The 26,321-nt window shown below is 40.1% G+C and overlaps 1 protein-coding gene across 1 annotated transcript in view; it reads right to left on the reverse strand.

Annotated features, from left to right (window-relative positions):
* Positions 1-26,321, reverse strand: part of LOC106027237 (intermembrane lipid transfer protein VPS13C-like) — a 130,462-nt gene that overhangs the window by 70,836 nt on the left and 33,305 nt on the right. Inside the window, 14 exon segments of the mRNA XM_063243363.1 lie at positions 201-315; positions 1,433-1,625; positions 2,552-2,575; positions 5,623-5,741; positions 8,524-8,618; positions 9,128-9,257; positions 16,606-16,668; positions 17,863-18,034; positions 18,703-18,809; positions 19,899-20,032; positions 21,528-21,558; positions 21,560-21,586; positions 23,321-23,401; positions 25,212-25,271. Coding sequence (XP_063099433.1) covers positions 201-315; positions 1,433-1,625; positions 2,552-2,575; positions 5,623-5,741; positions 8,524-8,618; positions 9,128-9,257; positions 16,606-16,668; positions 17,863-18,034; positions 18,703-18,809; positions 19,899-20,032; positions 21,528-21,558; positions 21,560-21,586; positions 23,321-23,401; positions 25,212-25,271 — 1,351 coding nt within the window.

Raw genomic sequence — 26,321 nt, forward strand, 5'->3', positions numbered from 1 at the left:
TATTGAGGACTGAACTCAAAGCTTCCCACTTGCTACACAAGCGTTGTACCATTTAGCTAAATTATCCCAGTCCCTGTATTTCCACTTGAGTAAGCCGTGTCTGTTGTACAATCCGCACAACTGAAGGAACCTACACTAGTTTAAATACATGGACAGAAGAACACACATTTTTCAAGTGTATGGAGACATGAATTCTTTACCAGTAGCTGTTCTCTCTTTAATTTCTTCCAGCTTCATCAAAGTGGCTGATGTTATTTGCTCAAGATCCAATCCCCTATTTGACTGAAAGAAATCAACCACTGCATTGATGGTTTTCTGTAAAGGAATTTAAAAATACAATCAAGTTAAACATATATACCTCTTTCAATATTGTAACTTTTTAAGACTTTGCCTCATTCTAAAATAGTAATGGCTTTGAAAGGAGAAATCGAAAGATATTCTGGACTATTTCACCTCCCACTAGAGGAAGAGCAGCCGAGTAAGCTTATAGGGAAGTTGCCAACATCTGCATGTCACCTCAGTGTCAGCTGCATTCCACAGGGGTACAGCGACACAGGCAAGGAACTACAGACATCACTGCTAGCTTTAGCCTCTCGTCGGTCAGTAAAATAGTACTTTTGAAAACTGTGATTGGATTGCATTGTACTCTGAAATTTAGAGAGGAAGTAAGAAGAAAACTATTCAGGCCTTATTTATATACAAAAGTTGATGTTAATTCTAAAAAGAGATTTTTGTAAAATGAAAAAGGTTCTGGAGATTGGCCATAGAACACTATGCCACTTAACACTACTTTAAAACACTTAACATGGTAAATTTTGTTATGTGTATTTTACAAAAAACATAAAATTTTTAGACGTTCAGAAGCACAGTGCATTCTGGAGTGTCTGCATCCATCCTTCGTGTATACTGGGAACCCATCTCTAACCTCCACAGTGAAGTACAGGAGGGTGGCGGTGGGTGAGGCAGTATGTGGAGTGAGAGGGAGCTTGGGCTAGCGGAGGGCGAGGCACAGACACAGAGCTGGAGGCAGCGCTGTCCGGAACACCTCAGCGTCAGTGCTTGCTCCCATATAGACAGCACTGGGAATTCTCCCCCCACTCCTCGAGCTTAGGTTCCAAACACGGAGAGCAAAAAAGAGCAGGCAAACAGTGTGCACCTAATCGGCAGTAGCTGGCACATGCACAGGCTGCTCTGTAGGTATATTAGGGTTTTTACATCTAACATAAGGAGACATAAATAGATCTTAAATACTTAAGGAAAAGAATGGCAATAGCATATGAGAAATTAAAATCGACTACTATAACACACACTGCTTTGAAACAAGAAAAAGCTTATGAAACTGAAGTTTGCTAATTAAACAGAACAGAAGAGAAATAAGCAAACACTAAATGCAAGGCAGCCGCAGCAAGGAGCCCAGCCTCCCTGCACCTACAGCATCGTAGATGACCTCCACGGGCTGGGACTGGACGGTCAGCGTCTGGTCAGCAAGGCTGTTCTCTGGATTGGTTTCAAACTCAATTTTAAGCAAGGATGATGCAGTGTCACCAATGGAAGCCACAAGGGATGGCACAGTATCCTGCTGTCTCAGACCTGTGATATACCAGTGTTCTAACTTTGCTTCTACCCTGCAGTCCAAGGAGAATGAGAAAGTCATAAGAGCCTTTGTAATTTAATAGGCTGAAATACAACTTTTTCTTAAAACAGTCTTCCAAGAATCAGGCCCAGTCTATTACCCAGAAGTGAAATTTAGCTTCCTTAGCCTGCCGTCCATTCACTTTCGTCATCTGTTTGCAATGCTGCTATCACTTTGTGACTGTTTTTATTACCTCATTGTCTGCTGGAAAAGCTCACTTTCACCAACCCCAGGGGACTGCAGCGGTTCTGACCACTTTTTGGTGAATAAAAATTCATGCAAAATGGGAGAAGTTATCTGCCTGCTCCTATGCCAGCCTCACCAGCCTTCATCTCTCCCCTGCTTCTTCTCGTGCTCTTTCCCATCAGCCAGACTAAGCCTTCGTGGGTTCAGTTAGGCTCTTGCCCAGATGAGCTTGTGCAGCAGTAACAGAAGGTACTAATGTACACCATCACCTCACTCTGACCACCTAACATGTTACACAGCTCCTGAATTACTAGCTTTATGTATGTCGTACCAGCTACAGCTTACACTTCCTGAAAACGAAGGCTCACAGTGCCTACACACAGCTTTCGGAGCCTGAAGCACATGGCATCAAATGTTTGTGAAGAAAAGGAAGGAGAGTACAATAATGATGAACTCTATGTAGTTCCATAATAACTGAAACACAAGATGACTATCTTGGCACACACAAAAAAATTTTAAAAAGAGGTGTTACTGGCCAGGGATTTAGCTCAGTGGCATAAGTGCCTGCCTGGCAAGCATGAGGTCATGAGTTTGATCCCTGGTACCACAAAAAATAAAAATCTTTAAAAAAAAGAGTGTTACTGATCTTTTCCATGCTGCATAGCATTTCATATATTCTGGTCTACAATCATTATTAGAGTTAAAAACTGAAATAAGTTTTTAAAAACTTACTTAAGGGCTTGCGCTCCTGGCATACTTGGGTGCCTGTCGATGTCCGCTCCCGGCCGGCAGGAAGGACACACGACAAAGTCTGGTAGTGGACAACCTTTTCTTTTTATTTTCCTTCTCCGTACAGCCTGCCCTGGGTTCTCCCAGCTGAAGCCTCCTCTGGTCCGCTCCCCGCGGCTCCTTTTGTGCTTCAGTCTGCCCCAAAGCCTCTACCGGTCCGCTCTCCGCGGCTCCTTTTGGGCTTTTACTTCTGGGCTTCTACCTGGCTTCTTCTTCCGCCCAGGGGTGGCACCGGTATATATACGGGTACAGTGTCCAATCATGTTAAAGTAAGCAAGGCAAGCTGATTGGCTAACATCATCAGTTGCCAGGCAGACTATATTGTTGAGCGGGTTGTTTACGCGGTAAGCAGGAAACTAACATATTCGATGGGAGGGGTAATCTACCTCAGGCTTTGCTCTTTACCACAGGCCGCACGTCCGCCGCGCAAGGCGAGCTATCACAGACGCGGCTCCCAACATCTCCCCCTATTTTATTTTTTATGAATGTGCGCATCGTAGCCCTTCCTGGACTGGGTGCAGAGGCTTATGCCCTATGTGTAGGCCCACCGTAGGTCCTTGGCTTAGACCCTGGTTGGCCATGCCATGGTCTGCCAAGGCCCTGAGGCCCTCGTCCTTTTTCTAGGGCCAGGCACAAACTGGACGGAACCTGGATGCACACAAGCTTGCACTCATTTCCTCTCCGTAAAGAAATCCCCTCGGAGAGAAATTTAGACCTGGGCAGCATCTAACAGTCCAGCGGCTTACGTGCAGGATGGGGTAGGGCCTGGCTTAGGTCGAGTCGTGCTGGGGAGGCACGCTCTTACCCGTCATTGACTCACCTACCCTGCTGTGTATTGTCACCTTATGGAGGAGAATGAGGGATGCCCGCCATATCTAGACTCGGTCGTGGGCCAATTGAGCAAGCCATGCATATGCCTGAGGATCTTCTTGTCCATTTCGGGCTACCGCTATTTCTATTCATCTTATTGGTTGGTCTGTGATGGATCTCCAGTAGGGCAGGTCTGATCTTCAGTCGAGGGCTTTGTTGCCCGTGTCAGTCTCTCCGGTATCCACAGTGGTTCTCGTCCCGGTTCCTGTGGGAAAACACAAACCGCGCCTCGGTTCCAGCTGACCACTGGATCCGGGCCCATCCATTGTCCTGTCAGGACATCTTTCCACTTCACCCACCCTTTATGGTTGGGGGAAGGGTTGCAGTGCTCCACAGCTGGGGAGCGATTATCATTATTTAAATTTAAAAAATTGTGTGTGAATAGTGCCATGGATAATCGTGCCTTTGGGGCCAGGCCTTGGCCTACTCCCCCTTTTGTTTTTTATTTTTTATTTTTTATTTTTATCTTTTTCGTTTTTTTTTTTTTTTTTTTTTTTTTTTTTTTTATCGGTACCAGGGATCGAACTGGCGATTGCCTGCTTACAAGGCAGGCGCTTATGCCGCTAAGCTAAATCCCCAGCCCCCGCTTCCTCGACCGGCGTTTTTCTCAGCCTGCTCGGCAGAGAACTCTGTGTACCAGGCTCGCCAATCCAGGTAACTGCCCGAGGGCAGACACGCCTTTGCCAGCTGAATCCAGTCCGCGGGGGTGAGGGGCCCAGAAGACAGATTCTCCAGCATGGCAATGGTGTAAGGCGCAGTCGGCCCAAAGGTTGTAACTGCATTTTTAAGTTCTCTAATCTGCTTTATCTCAAAAGGCTCCCATACATTGCGTCCCTGGCCCATAGCTACTTGTACAGGAAATATCCCGTAGGGGCCACTATCTATCCCAGGTGGATGTACCTCATGAGACAAGCGTCCCCCCTGCCAAAGCCGCCTGTAAAAATACCGACCCGCCGGCGGCGGAGCATAAGACAGCGGCCGTGATTGGGCAGAAAATGGGGGCCCGTGCATCACTTCCTGTTCTGGCGAAAGGGGAGGGAGCTCCCAGGCGGCCGCCTCGTGGCGAGGAATCGCCTCCGGAAACGGCCCCCAAGGTGGGGCGGAAGGCTTCGCCTCCCTCTCGCGCCGGGGAGCGCTCAGGAGCTCTCTACTCCTCCGCAGACCAGGTTGAGTAGAGCGCAATTCGCGGGGCAACGCTGGAAAAGAACCCTGCGACTCCTTATTGAGCGACTTAGGCTCCTGACAGCTGGTCTCTTTGGCCTCCTTGCCATTCAACTTTCCCTCGTCCTCGGAGTCAGACGACTCCGAGGCTAGAGCCCCGTCCTCCTCCTTAGCATCCTTGTTCCCCTTGACGGACCCCTCTCGGGAGCTCCCTGACTGGGCCTGCTCAGATACCCTGCGTACTTTTGTAAGCTCTTGAGAGCTTTCTCCACAACCACCCTCGCTCTTAGTGTTGCTACCTAACATGTTTCCCATCTTTTAATATGTTACTCACCGCGTGAGGCCCAAGGAATCCGCCACTTACGCGTGAGCCTGAGGGGAGTCTAAAAGCCCTGTAGGTGCGCGCCACCCAGAGCCCAGGCTTATCCCCAACTCACCTGTCTCGCAGCTCTGTACTGGAGCGTTGTCCACTTCCACGTCTCGGGGGTGATCAGTCCCCGGGCGGGCCTCCAAATGTCGATGTCCGCTCCCGGCCGGCAGGAAGGACACACGACAAAGTCTGGTAGTGGACAACCTTTTCTTTTTATTTTCCTTCTCCGTACAGCCTGCCCTGGGATCGCTCCCAGCCGAAGCCTCCTCTGGTCCGCTCCCCGCGGCTCCTTCCGGGCTTCGCTCCGAAGCCTCTACCGGTCCGCTCTCCGCGGCTCCTTCTGGGCTTCTACTTCCAGGCTTCTACCTGGCTTCTTCTTCCGCCCAGGGGTGGCACCGGTATATATACGGGTACAGTGTCCAATCATGTTAAAGTAAGCAAGGCAAGCTGATTGGCTAACATCATCAGTTGCCAGGCAGACTATATTGTTGAGCGGGTTGTTTACGCGGTAAGCAGGAAACTAACATATTCGATGGGAGGGGTAATCTACCTCAGGCTTTGCTCTTTACCACAGGCCGCACGTCCGCCGCGCAAGGCGAGCTATCACAGACGCGGCTCCCAACAGGTGCCCAGGCCAATGATCTGGATTTTTAGGATTTCAGGAATATTTTTGTTTTCTCTGATTACAATAGAAGTGCTTACCAACTTCAAGGTCATTATATAGGCAACATACTGAAGAAAAAAATTGAGTGAAAATTGTTACAGTTTACATAACCTTTAGCAGTTTCTTTTTAAATAAATATGATGAATTATAACGTAACCTAGCAACATGGAGGTTTTGGCAATCACATAATTACCACAAATGAAGAACAGCAGAATAAAATTTTGATAAAATTTTCTCTCTAATACAATTTATAAAGATCCAAAGTTCATTTCTCTTAAGTTTTAAAGTAGTATAACAATGACGTACAATAAGACTTCTTGTAGATGAGCAAAAAAAAAACAAACAAACAAACAAATGATAATAAGAAACACCCACCTGATGGCTGCAGGAAGTTAGCAACACACTAAAAGGAGACTCCTGACCCGATGCTTGTCAAGTCATGACTAGACCTAGACACAGGACAGCCAACCAACCGGAAGATAACTCTGGAATCTGAGACCATAACTCAGCCAGAGTGCTTGAAAACTGAATGAGGGAGCCAAGGGGCTGTGAAGCTGGCCAGCAAGATCCAAACTGGAAACGAGGTCCCTACAAAGGGCAATGGCACCGATGAGACTCCCCAACTTTGGCTAGGACCCTGATGGGCCACGGTGCAGGGCGAAAGGCAAGCATCTAAGTAGGCAGACTCCCAGGATCCACAGCACAGCATCAAATCACATCAAGCCCCCCAAAAGACCGAGGTGATCCCACGTAATGGTGCTACAGACACCAGGAAGAAACACAACGTCTCCCTGAAACAAGAATCTACCTTACTGGATACTATTTCCCTATGTCTCTAAAACATAAAAGTATATATCATTTGCAAAATCAATATCTAATATATTAGGCACATGTACAGATATGCTCATCGAATCCAGAATATGTCCAAACAAACCCAAAAAAACCACAAAGAATAGATACTCACAGGGACTCTAGACATCACATTTTACACTCACAGGAAGTGTAAGCTTAGAGGTACACTGTGGTGCTCACTATACTCAAGGAGCTAAATGACAAAACTGAGCATGTTAGTAAAGAATTTCAAAGCTATTCTTTAAAAAAAAAAAGTGTACAGAACCAAACAGAAACTCAAGAACTAAACGATACAAAAAATAAGGAATTTAATGAATAAACAATCAGCTCATGGGAGAATAAGAGGAAACAATTTAAATTAAGAACTTGGATATACAGAATAAAGAAGAGACAGACACATGAGATATAAAATCTAAAGATATTAGAAATTTTAAAAAGAGAAAGAGAATGAAGAAAGAAAAATAAAAGCTTTAGTGATTTCCCATAAGACCTCAAGATAGCTTAATGAATTCAAACAATCTATAATTCTATATGCAGAAAAAAGAATCCTTCAAGAAAAAAGGGAAAATAGATACATTTTTAGAAAACTAATTACCAACAGACCAGTATTAAAAGGAATAATGTATAGGACTAGAGATGTAGCTCAGCTGCACAGCACCTGTCTGGTAAGTGCAAGGTCCTGAGTTTGATTCCCAGTACAAAAAAAAAAAAAAAAAGAATATACAGAAATGGGCACTCTTTGGGCAGAAAGTAATAGTACATGCATGGCCAAACAGAAAGGAACTAAATAACCGAAACATCCAGTTTGGTGACATTACCACTCTCCCTAAAGTAACCCATACATTCAGTTCAATCTCTAACAAATCGTCAGCATGTACTTCTGGAAACACTGATGATTCGGAATAGCATGTGGAAGCATGAATGATCTAGAGTAGCCAAGATTCCCTTATCCAAAGATCAAGCCAGTCATGGTGGCACAAGCTTGCAATCTCAACACTCAGGAGGCTAGGAAGATGAAGATAACAAGCTCAAGGCCAATGTGGTCTACACAGGGAGCTCTTGTTTTAAAATAATCAGAGCTTAACACCACTAAAATTTAAAAGATTGATGCCAAGTGTTGGTGAAGATGCAGAATCCTCATATCTGCAAATGGAAATGTTTTCCATCTTGCAAAACTATTTCAGAGACTACACTATTACATACACTCGTATCCTATGACCCAGCAGTTTTATTCCTAAGTAGATAATACACAGGAAATCTTAAGATATACACATTACAAAGATACCTACAAGAAATCCATGGCAGCATTACTCATAATAACCGAACAAACGGAACAACCCAAATGTTCATCAACAGAAGCACAAATGAATAACTTTTGGTATTTTTTGTAAGTGTTGGAATCCTATGGAGCGACAAAAATGAGCAAAATATATGCAGTACAACAGGATGGGCCTCACAGCAAACACAAACATGTACTTTATAATTCCATTTAGAGAAAGACAAAAATGTACAAAATAAAATCAGTGTTTATAGTAAAACAAAAATCAAACGAATTGTTAACACAAAAAGCTGGTTATTAACTGCCTCTGAAAAGGAAGAACAGGAATATACACAGGGGTTCTATATCAGTGGCAAGACTAATCTGGACCCTAACAGTAATTATACACTTGTGTCCTTTCTGATCAACCAAGTGAGCAGGACATTTCAGTTTCTTTCACTCTTACATGAGTTATGTTTCACAGCAAAAAAACTTTTAAAGATTCAATTTAAACTATAAGAAGCACTTTTTAATCAGATTATCCTTACACTCACTAATATCTAACGTTGAAGGGAAAATTTTAATTGGTAAGGTCTGACTGGAAGCATTTAACAACTGAAGAGTAAAGTAGAAACTAACAATAACATATTTCCAGCAGTTAAAAGTTGGAACTTATGTAATCCAATTACAGACCACGCGGCAGGAAGGATGGAAACACCTCTCCAGTGCAGTGTAATTACCTTCTTGGGCAAAGTCAAGTTATGCATGCTCCCGCTGTAACCAATAGCAGTGAAGAGTTTGTCCTTCTCCTCAGGGGTCATAAGATCATCAATAGCTACAAGGAAAACAGTAATTCAAGAAATTAATTTCTTCAGCTTTACAAATAAAACCAACAAGTCAAAACAAATGTCCCAAAATCAACAGAGGCAAACGATAAAACCAATCAGCCAAGTAATTTCCTCTAATACTCCACTATGACGAAAATAAGCACCTGTCTGTGTTCACCATTTCAGTAAAGACAAAGAGATGGTACAAAAGAAATTCTGTTTGCAAACGGTTTTAAAAGAGGGTCTTAGAAAATTTTAAAACTGAAGTGAAACTTATTATTAAATATTCATGGAAAAGGTAAGTGCTAAGTGCTGAAACCCCTAAATCTGAACATTTTAAATTTCATATAATTCTTCTCAAGAAAAAGTTTTACTTGAGATAAATTTACTAGGATACTGAGCTGATTTTTTTTCAAAATAAAAGTTTTTTGAAATGAAGTTCAACTGGAAGACTAAGGTATAATTAACCTAATTTTTTCTCATGAATATACAATAAACTGGCAGACTCGGAACTTACTTTCAGGAATCAATGATTCTTCACCTTTTTTCTTAGACTCCTTCTTACCCCAAAACCCACTAAACCAGCCTCCCCGTTTCTCCCCTGTGTCAGTGGATTTCTTCCTTAGTTTCTGCCCAGATCGAATCACCTAAAAAATTAAAATTAAAAAATTAACTGAAAAATAAATGCTTTCTTCATTTTCATGCTCAACACAATGTCAGACTAAAACAGGCACAAAAGCCAGGTCCTTCTTAAATGATTCTCACAATACCATTTGGTAAACAGCACCCTTGTATCTATGGAAAGCATCTTGATGAGACTAAATCGGACCAGCAATACAACTGGTTTCAGGTAAGACTGGTCTGAGGGTTATAATCCAGAAATCTTTCAGTTCAGGGCACTAGAATTGCAGGTTAGTAAAGCAAAGGCTTCCACTAAAGAAAGATGTTCTCAATACCCAAAACGTATCAGTTCAAAGCAATTGTATTTCAGAATTCACATCCACTGCTGCTTTGCTAACTATGGTATGGCAGGAGAGGAGGGCTACAGATGGCACCCGAATCACACATCAGACTCTCTCCGCAACAAATTTCTCATCTGTTTCTATTACTCCCTCTCTTTGCCCACTTACCAGATAAACCAAAAAACAAAACACAGAGGCAAAGAAAATTTTCAGTTAGAACATAAAATATTCTAAGCTGATAGTGAACAATTCTATAGTAGAGAGAACAGGCTTGGTTAGTAAATTATAAAGATTAAAAGCATGAGAAAATGTTAGACATTTATCATATGCCAAGGAGGAGTGAAACACTAAAATCTTGTTTGAATTTGCAAGTCACAAGTGAATGACAGACAGTTACTGCAGATATCACAGCTCACTGGTACTCAATCCTTTCTGTGCATGTGCATCATCAAGAAGCTTAAGAAAAACATCAAGGCCCAAGCCCACCCCAATTAAATCATCTTAAGGGTGTGGGGCTCCAGGCATCCATATGTTACAAAAATTCCCCAGGTGACTCTAATGTACACCAGGTTCAAAACTACAACAATGGAGTTTCCTTCAACAACAGCAGAGATCAAAACACAGGACATTCAGAAGCTGGACATGGTGGTGCGTGCCTGTAATCCCAGCACTTGGGAGGCTGCGGCAGGTGGATCATCGCAAATTGGAGACCAGCCTGGGCTACAAAGTGAGCCAAGGCCAGCCTGAACTGCGTAGAGAGACTCTGCCTCAAAAAGACAAAAAAAAAAAAAAAAAAAAAAAACCAGCCCACAGGGAGTTCAGCTGCTTCAACTCTTTCACAGCAGATGAAACTAAGCTACTCTGCAAAGGATACCCAATCACATGCCTACCATCTGGAGTTTGAAAGGTCTGAATTACAGTACTGACAACCCTCCCAGGAAAATGCAGCCTGAGATGGCACCCTGGAACCCCTCCTGGATACCTGCACTTCACAAAGGGGAGGATTTATGAAGCATCCTTCATAAACCTAAATGCCAGAAAAACTGCAAGGCACCTGAGTATTAAAAATTTTTAAGTAAACTGATCACTTTAAAAGAGTAGACACAAATTATAACCATCATTTTAGTCTCCATAAAAAAATCTAATTTATGATAATAAAAACATGTATTTTAACGAGATACATTTTTATTTTGAAAAAACATGAATTCATTGAAAAAAATCATTAAAACATTAAAATAAATACTCTGTTAAGAGACATCAAGTAATGGAATAACACATGGCAACATTCAATTTTCTCTTTTTCAAATCTCTACTTAAGTATCTTTTAAAAAATTCTTTTAGGGTCAGGGATGCAGCTCAGCAGCGCAGCACCTGCCTGACAAGCACAAAGTCCTGAGTTTGATTCCTGCTACCAAAAAAAAAAAATTATTTTAAAGGAAGATAAAGTCACTATCAAAGTTGAAATCTCAGTTAGAGATGTGATCAACATGCTAAAATTTTCAAAGTGTTTCAAAATAAATTCAAAAATAGAAAAACAATTAGGCAAGGTGGTGCATACAATAATTCCAGCCAGCACTTGGGAGGTTGAGGCAAGATGTTCAAGTTTACTGACACACACACCCAAAAAGTTAGCAATACTTTTTCTCAAAAGAAAAAAATTATAAACATGGCTGGGGATGGAGCTGAGTGTGAAAGTCCCAGCTCTGATCCCCTGTTCTACTACAAGGGGAAAAATGTAGAAAGACTTAATAAAGAGAAAAGATACAAATTAATACAAAACATCTAATGAAAACACTAACCTCAATGACAAAGACTATGAAGAAAATAAAGAGTTCATTAAAAACTCTTTGATTTGTTTTGATGATTACCATTTTAAAATGATTACCATTTTAAAAATCTAAGAATCACCACTTAAAAACATGACAGCTATCAGAAACTCTACTCAAACAGTACCAATTTCAAATCCTGGTTCTGATACTGTGTTTTAATTTACATAAGATGTAACCCCTGGGGGAAACTGAGTCAAAGATATACAGGGACTCTGAAAAATATCTTTGCTGCTTATTTTCTGTAATGGCTCTATAATTATTTCAGAGTTTAAAATTTTTACACACACACACACAGAGACCTCTTTTACATGTGTCTGTTAAAAATCAAAGTGCTCATACAAGTGACCAACAGAAACACAGATCCAGCACAGCCCTCTCACCTGTTCCACGTATCCGTGACCCACATCCTTCCCTGACTCACAAAGGGATTACAGTAAGCAAAACTTCAGCCCTGATTTAAAACTCTCTGGCTCCACAATGAGAACTGCCAATCTTAAATAAACTGCACTGCCTCTGTTTGCCCTATACCCGCCCTTCCTTGTCCAGTAATCCATCCTCAAGTTCTGAGCAGCTGCAAGTGGCCCTAACAGCACACAATGGAACCCAAGTGACTTAAGGAGGCCTGAAAGTATCTGTTTCCTCCAGTGATTCATTTCTGTTTCATTAGAACAATTCACAAATGGCAAACAACTCTTTAAAATATTTGTACTCCCTGACCCAACAACTATCCACTAAGGAATCTGACCTTATAATTGCAAACTATTCTCAAGATAGACAAGACTACCCACTAGTGTCACAATGGAATACAGCTAATGCAAACAGTGACACATATTCTGATACCTGCACAGACTGGAAAGCTACCCAGTTGTTTAAATGATGCGCAACAAGTAACAGTAGCAGCACTAAACCCTAGTAACTTAAAAAATAAAATAAAAACCAAGAAAACAACAAGAAGCAAGATATAAAGCCTCTTGATTCCACATCTCCCACGCTGCCACTCATTTCCGTTCCCCTTGCACACACTGTCTGTACTTACTCAGAGTCTCCAGTTCCTAGTCTTCCATTCTCTCTCGTTCCTTTCAAGTTTCTGCCTGTACCTTCTATTAAAAATGCTCTTTATTACAAAAATGTATTACCGAATTGGTAATTTATTACCAAATCTGTTTTGACTCCATGGTGGTATTAGCCCTTCCTTTCTACTGATTAAAACTAAGAATTCCAAACATATTTTAAAAAACATTCATCAGAGCCTGAAAGTAGGCAAAGCAGACAGATGGTAGAAAGGGACCCAAACATGGAGAACCAACACACAAGAGTTTTGAGTTTCCGTGTCTTCTGTTTTTCTCAGTGATGTGCCCCAGCATCTCCCGCTCTTGGGTGAACTCTTGCCTGTGAATGCGGGTGTGCCTTCTGACTTGTTTCTAACCAACGGTGGTACAACGCATTCACTCTGTGCAGTGTGGGAGTTGCTGTTATAAGCCTAGTACCACAGCAGCCCTCCTGGGGGAGTCTCCCTCTCCCTTTGAAGAAGTAAGCTGCCAAGTTACGAGAAGCACATGACTCAGAAGGCAAGAAACAGAAAGTGACACTTAAGAGGTAGGAGAAGCCTGGAGTCAGCAGGCAACAGAAAAACAGTAATCCACCCCAAAGCCGAAAGACGGTAAATCCAAAGTACATTCAACTAGTGAGAATGGAGTATGTCAGCCATGCTTCAGCTGATACTACATCCCAGGTAACACCTTGCGGTATTCTGATCTCTTCCCAAGCAGAAGGCTCAGCCAAGCCATGCCGAGACTTCCTGCCCACAGAAACTGAAGTAGTCTAAGTGTGTTATTCTATCCTAAGCTCCTACAGACCCACAGAAAAGTACCACACCTGGCTCCAACCAAGGAAGGGAGCTGCAAGAAATACATGCAGCACAGCTGTGCAGGCAGCTACAACCCTGAGAAATCCTTATTTCTGACCAAACAACCAGAAAGTCCATGCTGGCCAGAGTATACAATGAGAAATCCTATGGGGGACAGAGCAGAGACTAGCCCTTACTTCTTTTTTTTTTTTTTTTTTTTGAACAAGTGGTGTTGTTTTTATTTCTAGCCCTTACTTCTGCACGTGAATCTGCCTACAATCCAATTCAATCCAAGATTCATTATGTATGAAACTGATTCAACCAAAGAGACAAAGGCTTAGAGACCTGAACTGAGACATAAACCATCCCTCTAGCAGAGCTCAAATTAACCCCCATACAATTCATGCGTATAACAGATTCATATCTACATGCTGAAGGGTTAGGAACTCAATTCAGACTTGAGCCACCATCCACAGAAGGCAATGCACACCTTAGGACCAGAACCTAACCAGGTTTTGTGATAATCACATTTTCCAGACAAGTATAACGGGATCCAAAGACTACATGCTACAGTAGCCCCAACATCAAAAATACAATCTGTAATCACTTGACATTAAAAAAAAAGAGAGAAAACAGGGAAAAGTGGCCAGTTCTCAACCTTAATGGTAACAGGTACCAACAGTCAAATAACTTAGTTTCTGAAATTAAAGAGCTCACAGGATAAGCTCAATAGCAAAATGGAGATGATAGAAGAGTGACTTTCAAAAGAGAACAATTGAAACTATTCAATTTTTAAAATACAGAGAAAAATAGATCGGGGAAGAAATATAATCAGTGCTCACAGAGCTACAGTACAACATCAAAAGGGCAAAATATATATACAGATAACAATGTAAGTATACAGCAGTATCATGTTCACCTAACAGGACATATAAAACAAAAATATGCTAATATAAGAACAAAAACAAGGAAGAAAAATAGAAATATGTGACCAATTCTCAACAGAAAAGATAACAGATGCGAACAGTCAAGTAACCACAATACATTTATGTGTGCATGAGAGTATGGTTTTGAGATATGTGTGTATATATGTATGATATCGCACCTTTATCTATAAATATATTTGTGTAACTTTAAAGGTTTTTAATGTAATACTTAACTCTCAGTGCCACCTCAAATGATGAGGCAGGTGACCCTGTCTTCCCTGAAATTCTCCTCTACTCCAGTATGAACACACTGCATTCAGACAGCTTCTCGACTACACCTCCAGCAGCCCCTTCATGGGCATCTTTGCTGGGCTTTGCCCATCTCACTGACCATAACAACAGGGTACTTCAGATCTTTCAGTACTGTCCGCTTCTCCTGCTACTCCAAGAAGTTCAATGATCTCATCCAATCGCATGACTGTCAATGCAACCTACAGGCTGACCCTTTCCAGATTCACACACCAGCGCGGATTTCTCTGCTAACTCCACAATTATGCACCCAGCTGCCTGCTGAACCCCTGAACTTCTCGCACCTTGCTCACACTTGCTAAATCCAGCCTTCCTCATCTCACAGAATAGGGACTATGTCCTTCCAACCATGCTCAGAAAAAATCCTTAAAGTCATCTCTTCGCTCTCGTACACACACATCTAATCGGGCAGGAAACACTGGCCCTGTACTCCATCGACCCTTTTTCTCCACTTCACTGCAAACTTCCCCAGGAAGTCACTACCACTGACCTCAATTATCTCAGCCACATCCAAAGAGTCTCCCTGCCCTCCTCCTGCCACTCTCTTACAGCCTGCTTTCAAGGCAGCCAGAGTTCTAAAACCACCACATTATACCGTCCTGTTCTCAAAAACCATACACAGCTTCCGAACTCAGAACACAAGCAAAAATCTACACTTCAGTTTGCAAGATTCTGCAGAATCTGACATCCTCCTCCTTCCCACAGCACCCCTTTCACTCCTTCCTCCTCTGACTCACTGGTCACCACCACCCCCCCCCCCCGCAGCAGATATGTTCCCACCACCCCAAGACCGTTGAGCTGGCTATGCTTCACTCTTTCTGCAGGAATAATCCTTCTCCTTAGAAACCTTTCTGAATGACTCCCTCAGCTTCCTCTGTCTTTGCTCAAACATCTTCCCAGGGAGATTTTCTCTAACCCTCCAGTCTACAACAGCAATGTCTATCAATACTGCCCAGCCTCAACCCTCTCTCCATCCATTCCTACTGACTTCATGTAAGTATATGCTTATTATCCTCTCCTAATGGAATGTAAAAAAGTTATGTCTGTTATGTGGATTTCTGTGTAATACGCAAACAGTGATGAAGGAAAAAACCACTTACTAATTACTACGTGCCATGCCCCCAGGAATCTAACTGCCTCACAGGGACTAGCCATACTCCTTACAATAACCCTATGACGCAGGTACTAATAATTAATGCCATTTTTCAAAAATAAGGCAAGAAGAAATTAAACATCCCAAAATCACACAATTAGAAGATAGCAAAGCTGGAACTATTATTATTCAGATGCTCTGATTCTCAACTCCATACTCTTAATCGTAAGGCTAGAAAAACCAAAACTCAATGAGCACTTGCTAAATAAATGGAAAATTGTGTATGCTTTAATCTCATTTTTAAAATGAGTATGGGTAGAGAGAATTTACAGCTACAAAAAGGACTAACAGAATACACAGAAAAGTGTTAACATTAGTGACTACGACTGAGAAGAGCCTGTGAGATGGTTCTCTCTCCATTGTTGATCTGTATTTCTAACTTTTCTACAGTGAGTTGTACTGCTTGGAGCTTATCACTGAAACATCCGACACAATTATACAAACTACACAGAACAAGGCACAATACATAAGCAATTATGAACAATTACAAACATAATTCAGTCCAACTTTGTAAAGAAGGAAAGTGAAAGAAGACAAGAGGAAAGAGATACGAGATAAGAAAGAGGAAACAGGAAAAAAGAAACAAACAAAAGAAGTTTTTTTAAATGAAAGATAAAAAACAAGTAGGTACATAAGTATGAAAGAGAAACTGGAGTCCTGCACATAGAAAGGTTAACAAAAGCATTCTAAGTTGCTAAGATGATAACTGATCTCGATTTGCTTTCTTTTCCATGTATTTCAAATAGGAATTATAAATGTTCAAAGCTCTTCACCTTAGTGTTCGTAGCTTTTTTCTAGAACTCCAATTTATTTTCTTCTGATACTAAATTAATCAATGGAAACTTAAATCTCTTCTCTACTTTAGGTAAATCTGAATAACTTCCCATAAAACTTAGATGTCCTGATCCTAGGTTTAAAAGAGCTGTATTAACATGTTGAAAACATCAAATGAACTAATAAAAATGATTACCTCGACTTGTGCTTGTTGCCTTGCTAAAATTATGTTAAAAACATCTAAAGTCTTCTCCAGGTCCTACGAAACAGAGACACTTGTAAATAAGGGAAATAATCATTAGATTAAAGTTTTCTTACAAGATTTCTAGGCTTATCTAGTTCATTACCAAAACTTGTGATATAATCAAACTGGAGCATATGCTAATCTTTGAAACCATTTAATTTTTACAGCAAGAAATTAAGTTTTCTAAGGAAGTATATCCCATTTAAACACCTTAAGAAAATAAGAACTTTTCGGTGAAACTTTAAAAATCACAGACAGCTTTACATGTACATGGCAACAAACATATTGAGAAAAAGGATTTCTTTTAGGTAGTAGCCTTACTTCTTACACTTCCTACTTTCCATATTATTTCACAATTATCATACTAAAGGCATCATTGCAAAACACACAAAATATTAAGAATATAAAATTCTGCAAGTCAGTAAGTAAGCTAAAGTAGAAACTGAATTTCAGAATTTACAATGAAGTATGTAGGAAGTATTTAACATTTCCCAGATGACTTGTATTTTAGGTCCTTTATGTATTATCTTATGCAATTCTCACAACTTGTAAGACAGGCTCTGTTTCTACTTCCTACCTCAGAATAACAGACTTAAGAAACTCGTGTCCAAGATCAGAACACTTCGTAAGCCCTGAGCCCAAATTCAGCTGACTCTGATACCTATGCCAATTCTAATATATTATGCTAGTGATTGTTACGTATTTTACAATACCACAAATTCAACTTGTACTTCGCATTATCAATCAGTGGCAGAAAGAGTTCTATAATCCAGATCATATGACAAATTATGTATTCAGTATATTTTCTATCTGTTATAAGAACAAATAAACCTCTGTCCTACCCCAGACTAAAAGCTGTTTTAAAAAATAATACCTTAAACTCTTTTTTAAAAAAGCCATGGTCACATAAATACGGAACTTTTAAGAGAAAAACATGTAAACAGAGCTAACTAGTAAATATATAAAAATGCTATTACAAAACCCTAAACATCTACCAAAAGGGTTTACAGTAACATTATTTCATCTGTTCTCAGGACTGGGAAAAGATTTTATTAAAGAAAAAAAAATGGGAAAAACATACTCTTAAATTTCCCATAAAATCCTCTCACAAGCTGTTCTAAAATTATATTTTAATTCAAATAAGTGAAGAATCAACATTAAAAGGTGATCAGACAATTAAGGGCTCTCACCACTGTGCACAAAGTATACCTGAATTTGTTTCTGGATTTCTTCCGAGAGTTTAGTCTGAGTTAGCTTATTCTTGTAAGCGATTTTATAACTCTTGAGTAACTCTCTATGCTTCTTTATGTTACACCATGACCACATCTGTGTACATCTTCTTATATGAACTTCAAGAACTGAATCAATGGCATACTTCCACCTGAAAATCAAAACTTTTTAATGCATATGCACATAAAACATTTAAGAGAAATCAAGGAAAATAGCTCTGACTTTTAGATATTGCACTGTTAAATATCTTGGAATAAAATTTCCACTCTAACAGTGTGTCTCAATTATAGTTCTCTGGCTTAAATACATTCAGAATGAACACCCTCCAGGAAGAAGGTATGCCAAAGCAAATCAACTCTTTGGCACCCAGCAGACCACATATGCCCTGGTGGTCCTGTAAGATTACAGACCCTCTTGCCCTCACAGCTATCCCAGTTCAGCAAGTTCAGGAAGTGAATACATACAGATACATGTTTCAGAAGTTACCGCCACTGCTAAGCAACACATGATAGTATTCCAGCATGGTTACAACCTTAGGTCCCAGTAAATGACTACAGAGAAAGCAGGGTTTTTTAAATGCTGAAAATCTTAAATACTAAGTTAAAAAATTTGGAACTATAGATGCAAGAATACAAAAGGATGTGCTTACCAAAAAAGTACCACAACCATATAAAAGATGTCCCTCCTTGGCTTTTGGAGAGGAGGGGAAGACCCTATTTTTTTCTGAGTGGGTATACTACATTGCTTACAGGTCTCTTAATTTTGACATATTGTATAATTATGCTTCTCATAAAATAAAAAAAGCAAGCTCATACTTACCATTGCCTACAATTGGTATGAAGTGGTAAATTAGGTTTATATTTCCTATAAGGTACATTTCTAACCATATAATCCAACGATTCCAAAAGGTCAATCATACTTACGTACTATTAAAACAAAACAAAAAACCAGGTTCATTATATTACACATTTTCAATAAATGTCAAATTTTATTATATTTTTTACTCTAAGACTTCTTCTCTGAACTTCTTAACAACCTAGTTCTACTTATTTCTGAACTAGTTTATTTTTAAAACTATTTCCATGTCTGCTGGATCATAACTTCACTGGTAGCTATCTATGAGTTAATTTTCAAACTGCTCCAGGAAACCGCTATGCAACTAAACAGGATAAAACTAACTAACCAACTAGCTTACCACCATCACAACAATGTGCGGATTTCAAACACTTCAACACTTCAAACGGCACGGCACGAGATATACACAGAGCGAACTCAAATGCAAGCAAGACCAAAGAAAAGGCAACTTCAGTTTGCTCCTTGCCAATTTTCTTAAAGCAATTCAACGGTTACGTACATTCATGTCTAGTGCGAACTTAAATGTATTTAAATTAAGAACATATCTGTATTTCAAAGACTGAGGGGGAGAGAAAAGATGTAAAATATTTCTTTGAAATTTTTTATGATGACAAGTTGCAATGATAAGATTTTGGAAATATTAAGCTAAATAAAATAGGTTATTAAAGTTAATCTCATTTTTTTGCTTTGCTAATGTAGCTAACCAGAACATCTAACATTACAAAAGTGCTGTATAATAACTAGACAGTACTGGGCTAAACTCTCTTGGCCAAATCTCATACCTAAATCTGCAACTCAAATCAGTCATACAACTATACTTGGGAAACAAAAAGAAAAAAGCTGCCAAGACACTTATTTTACAAAATAGATAACACTTAACATGAAGGTCTAGTGTTAAAAACTAAGAAAGGAAAAACCACATTAAAATTTAAATAAATGAAAATATTATTCATTATAGTTTGATAAGATTCTGCAACATCTAAAGTCAGATAAATGAAAAAAAATTCTTCAGCTTGAAATTTTTTTTTCAGAAAAAGATTACTTGAAAAGTCAAATCTCCACAAAACAAACAAAGAGAACCAACAGATTTCACAAAAGAATCATCACAAAAGACAAAAGCGACCTAGATTCAAAACTACTAACGTGCCCTTGCATCTCACCTGGGGCTTGGTCAGCTCAATGGCAATATTCTGCACTTCTATGCTCCAATCTAATTTGGGAGTTTTGAGTTCTACTTCTGCATGAGGATTCATGTAGAGTTTTGCAGGAAACTGGCTGGATATTGGCTGGAAAACTGACATCACATGAGAAGATATGAGTATGTTTATACACCCTTACATATGAACAACTTAAATAATCTGAGAGCACTATTATTTTAGAAGTAAAATGATCGAAAATAAAATAAAATCACTCCCAAAAACATGTAAAGTAGCTGTTCATCTTCACCCTGCCAATAAATGTTTGTATACACACTGAAGTCCTGTACTCCTAGGTAAGAAATGTACATAACACAGTCTACCTTTGGCTACTCAGTCTGTATAAAATTAAGTTTCTTTACCCTTGCACAAAGCATTTAATACACTTATTATTCACTAAATATACTAATAAAATGAAATAAAATACAATTAATTTTCCTTAATCATTGCTAAAATTTAGGAACAGAATCATGAATAAAATTAAATACCTAAAAGACACCACTACTTTATGATTTTTAAAATACTCATGACACATGTACTATTACAATGAAATAAATAATGTAATTTGGAGGCTGAAAAAAATGTGTATTAGCAAAGATGATAGCTCAAAGCAAGGTGATAAGCTTTGTGAATATAATTTTAACTGTTACAACACTTTATGATGCTCATAAAATTATGAAAAGTGTTAACTTAGCTGCAAGATATAGATGAGCCCAAAGAATGAAGCTGTAGTGTTTTTGTATTCGTTTATCCATCAATGAAACTAAATGCTACTGCAGACACAGCTGCAGCACAGTGGCTGCCCTGAGTTTGATTCCCAGTAACAAACCCACCTCCATCCCTGCAAAAAAACTAAAGGCTTTCACAAACAGCGCTTGAAAACTACCATCACTAAGGAGAGGAGTATGAGTAGGATAGAAAGTGACAACCATCATCCAACAGCAAGAGAACAGGAAGAAGACAACAGAAGTAAACCAGTCGAATACACAATATGGAAGAACACAGGTACAAAAGCTGAGGACAGTTAGGGCCATAACTCAGCGGCTAAGTACCTGCCTGGTAAGCGAAGGTCTTAAAAGTTCAATTTTAAAAAAGCTGAGGACAATTACAAAGGGACACAATAAGCAAAAGCAAACCAATACCTTCTTTAGAATGAAACTGAAATAGAGAAAATATGGGAAAGACACCTTTCAAATAAAGGTGACATTGTCAAAAAACAGAAAAGCTCACTTTAAAAATATGGGCAGATTTATTTTGCAAGAATAGTGGCAGCACAGAGGAGGAATGCTTAATACCCAGGGGTCAGAGACTTGGTTATCTTTTATAAAGAAAGAAAAAGAACTGCTAAGTCCTAAAATGAGTACAATTACAAGGCATAAAGAAAACATGGAAGCCAAAGAAGGTTGGCTACAAGGAGCTGACGGCTTTCGGGCCCTCCTGCCTCCTTCTCCAGCAGATGCCTTTCGAGCTATTCCCAAGCAGCACAGCTCTCTAGCCATGAAATGAAGGCATAAAATGAGTGTGCTCTTCTTGTCCACATAACTTAATAAGGAAGTGCGGTAAAATATTCCACTACAACTTACTAGTACTTACTGTATTGATGGTTTGGAGGTCTCTGTCTACTTGGTAAGAATTTCATTTTTAAGTTGATCCTAAAGAAAGCATTTAAATTTTTTGAGACTAGAAAAGAAGCTGCAAACAGATTCAGCCACATATACGAGAAACAACTTGGTTATTACATCAATATTTTTATTCCTCTCTTTGTAACTAATTAGTCTATAGGAAAAACATGCTGAGTATCATTTACAGATATATTTCTCTAGCATACTAAAAATATAGAAAGTGGTAATTTTTAAAACACTAAATGTCTACATTGTAATATTATTTCCCCCTTTTTTTCTTTTTTGAAGTCAGGGTCTCACTATGTAGCTCAGGCTGGTCTTGTGCTCACTCTGTACCCGTAAGGTGGCCTCAAACTCAATGGTCCTCCTGCTCAGCCTCCCGAGTGCTGGGATTACAGGCATGTGGCATCACACTGCCCCTCTCTCTGACTTTAAAAAAACCCATATATATGTATACTCCTACAAATTTCTAGTCAAAGGTTAAGTTATTTACTGCCATGAACACCAGCATAAGAACATGTTTAAGTCCTACTTTTGGTCTTTTTAGTTGTATACCCAGACCACACATTAAGTCATTTTCATCACTTCGCCACCTTTTAAGGTACAACACATGTTTTTAGCCAGGCATGGTGATGCACACCTCTAATCTCAGCACTTGGGAGGCTGAGGAAGATCTCTGTTGAGGTCAAGCCCAGTCTAGACTACATAAGTTTAGAGCCAGGCTGTAGTAATACACACTGAGATTTTGTCTCAAACACACTCACATACACACACACACACACACACACACACAAAGTACACACACAAAATACACACTACAATGCATTCTGACATGGAGTATATTCATGACATTATTGTTGCGGTAGAGATAATAAATATACTCATCATCCCAAGTTTCACTTCGTCCCTTTACAAGCCCCAGTTCCTCCCCACCACTGACTTCCAGGCAACCACGGATTTACTTTTTGCTCTACAGATCATTTGCAGTTCCTATGCTTTTTTTAAGAAGTACAGTATGGTTTCTTTTAGCCAGCGTAATTATTTTAACACTGGTCCTTATTATTGTATTAATAATTCTTGCCCTTTAACTGGATGTAGTATTAATCATCTAATAGACATTTGGGTTGTTTATAGTTCTTACTCTTAGAAGGTACCCTGAACATCTGTCCATGTTTCTGTGGATATAATTCTCTTCTCTTGTGGATAAATAGAGGACAAACACTCAGTGTAACATTAGCTACGAGAAACTGACAGACTGATTTACAAAATGATTTTACCAATTCGGCATTCTCACCAGCTTCGTATAAGAATTCCAGGAAATTATAACATTATCTCACTTTGGTTTTCACTTGTATTTCCCTACAGAATCAAGATGTTTATACATCTTTTCATGTGTTTGTGTGCCCTACAGAATTTCTTAGGTGATGAGTTGGTTGACATCTCTTTCCCTATTTTCTTGTCTTTGTTTACAATATTCATAATCATTGTCAAATAAAATATTACAATCTAAGAGTGCCATTAAAATGAGTATAAAAGCCCAAATGAAGTTTTTAAGTTTTATAGGTTCTTACATCACTATGTAGCGAACAATTTCACAAAACATTCAAATCAGAAACTATCTTGAAGGCATACAGATTTCAACACTGTTTTTCACACTTCCAACTCAGTGACATACAAGTTAAACAAAGGACTGTGGCCTGTCCTCATTGAGGGGCTCTGTCATACAACATAATTAGGGAGTGGAGGTGGCTCTTCCAAAATTACCAAGATCTGTTCTCGGGACCCCAAGTAGGACAGACGGCAGTTCACATTCCAGCAAGCACTGAGACTATCCAGTTGGATTAGCTAGGAAAGAAAAGAAAAACTGTCAAGCAATGAACAAACACAAAAGATAAAGCAAACTATGGTAGAAGACTACGCTCATGTTCACAACCCTGAGATTAACCAACTGCCACTTTGAACTTTTAAAGAAAATAATGCAAAGTTAAAGGAAAATATGTTCACAGTCTCTATTATTAAGCTTAGTATTTGCTAAACTGTGTGCCCAAGAACACAATTTCCAAGATATTCATTCATTCAACTATCAAACTGACCGGAGTTTAGCAGTTAGCAGATCCAGGAAACATTCTACTAGACACAGAAGAAATGACACCTCTGGCAGACACCAGCGACTGTCTCCAAGGGAGGGGAGGGTGGTGCCAGAGCATCTCTAACCAACACAGTGAGGACCGCTAACACTATGAACATTGCAGTAGGAGGTTCACTGCACTTATTAGCATATTAAAGTACCTTGAAGCCCTTAGCTTACAATAAAATGAAACACACCTGTCTAATTACAGCGTGCTTGCTACTTAAAATTAGTAGCCTCACTTAACCAGAGAATACTTTTCCTACAAAACCTAACAGCATCTCTGACTTACATGAGATACTGTCGTGCGCTCCAGGCCTCCAGTTAGACTCATGGAGGGCACTGCCATGAACTCTAGGTCTTCAGCTAGGCTTGCGCAGCCAACTGAAGGTGCACACAGATAGCAGAGTTGCGGGATCAAGACACAGGATGGCAGAGTTGTTGAGCCAGGACGGCTTCTGCCTAGATTTCAGAGCAAAGCAAGTGTGCTCCTAAGAGGGCAGTGTGTAAAAGGTTTGAGTGTAAAGCAAAAGCAGAGGGGGTCAAGAGAGAAGCCCTAGGTGCCACTACCATCAGAAGTGCCATGGGGCAGTCACCCAAGCCCTCTGGAGTTCACAACTTGCCACAGATTGCCTCCAAGGCTGGACATGGAACTACAGGAACTATAGGACTTAATGTTTGCCCTGCTGGATTCTGGACTTGCTTTGTCCCATTCCTTTATACCCTGCTTGTACATTTTGGAATGGAAATGCCTGTATTGTGCCATTGCATCCTGGAAGTTTAAGTCTCTTTTCATTCATACAGAGACTCACAGCTAACAGTTTGCCTTAGATCTTGAGAGACACTTGAGACTTGGACTTTTCAGCAATGCTGGAACTGTTAGGACTTCAGCAACTCTTAGCAATGGACCAAATGTCTTTTGCATAAAGAGATGTACATGAGTCTTTGGGGGGCGAGGGGCAGAACGCTATGGTTTGTGTCTAGATGTCCCCCAAAGCCTTATACAGTCAGAAAGACTGGCTTTCCAGTGGTGACTGAATCTAGAGTTGTGATTGATTCATCGTCTCCTGTTGGGATGGGGGGTGTGAGTCTACACCCAGCCTAGGGTAGGCAGCCCACACACAATGTAAAAGAACAGAAGAGGCTTGCTCCTCTTTTGCTCATTTCTTTGGCTGTCTTCCACCACCATGAACGGTTGCCCCTTTCCCATACCACCCCGAGACTTAGAACCAGCTGATTATGGACTGAAACCTCCACAAACTGAGCTAATAAACCTTTACTTCCTTTAAAAAAATCTAATAGTATCTCAATTACCTAATGCTTCATAAAATACCATATTCTTCACCTTACAGACGAACAACCTAAGATTGAGAGTCACACAGTAAGAAGCAGAGCCAGAACTAGACTTTGGACTTTCAATTCACCCCAAGAGCACATTCTGCTCCACCATTTCAAGGAAAGACATTAAGTACTTGCACCTAGAAAACTAACAAAAGAATTTTTACTCTAATAATAATAATACAATACCTTGTATATAATTTTTTCTGCTTCATTTAATATGCATGGAGTCCAATTCTCATTTGTAGTCTAAAAGAAAAAGAATAACTATGAAATGTGGTATATGACAGTGTTTTAGTATCCTCAAGTAGAAACAAAATAACACATAAAGAAAACATACTTAGCTACTGTTGGCTAGTGTTACCTAATTCTTTATGTATCTGCAAGGCAAAATCAAAGGAACTGTGAAACATAACTTGGGTTCACTCCTTTAGGAAATTACAGTTAATGTGTGAATGGAAGAAAGAATTGGGTATGAACAGAAACAAGAAAGCCTGCCTGTATTCTGTTGAAGAAGGCACACACTTTTAAAAGATACTACTTTCTGTAACATAGAAAGCAAACCAGAAAAGCATGGGAATGACAGCAGGGCCATGTGCCCTGCAAGGACAGCATAGCCAACAATGCTGTTTGGACCCGATTTAACAGCCAGCACATTACTGATGACCTTGCTGAGGACAAGAAAGGGGGAAGGCACAGGTAGTAAATTCCAGAAAAGTGTGGTTGTATAAGAGAGAGAAGGCAGTAGTTTCAGGGCCTGAGAGGGACTGGGGACATTAAGGAGGGGCTTTTAGCTGTGTGATAAAGAGGAGCCATGCACATGTTTAAGTGTGTGGGCAGGAGGAGATGAAGATTTAGGAGAGGGAGACTGACGTAAAGCAGAAAGATGGGATGCTAGGGCGGGACACAGGTTTCTGAGGGTACGAGGCCTGAATAGAGCGGGAGGAGGATGTTAGGTTGAAAGGTTAGACACACCCTAGTTTCCCTGTTCATTGATTAATTCCTGTCACTGGTTGTCCAGCTCTCTTTTTCACTGTTCTGCCTCACTCTTCCACTGCATGTACCTATATACCTGCACTTCCTGGTGTGTGCTTTTAGGACTGCTCCATCACCACATCTCTCGGTTTCTCTGCCAGTAACCCTCGTTCACGTTTCCTCCTCGCCTTCCCTGAGGTCCTCGCCGTCAGTGGCAAGTCTCCCGTATGACTTATCATCCACCGCCCTTGAGTTTAACTGTATATGCCGTTTATTTGTAGAAAAGCCTTATGCAGCTGTTTTTCCTCATTTCTATGCCCTTCC

The sequence above is a fragment of the Cavia porcellus genome, unplaced genomic scaffold, assembly GCF_034190915.1.
Source record: "Cavia porcellus strain 051 isolate PalLab524CR breed Dunkin Hartley unplaced genomic scaffold, mCavPor4.1 scaffold_38, whole genome shotgun sequence".
NCBI lineage: Eukaryota > Metazoa > Chordata > Mammalia > Rodentia > Caviidae > Cavia > Cavia porcellus.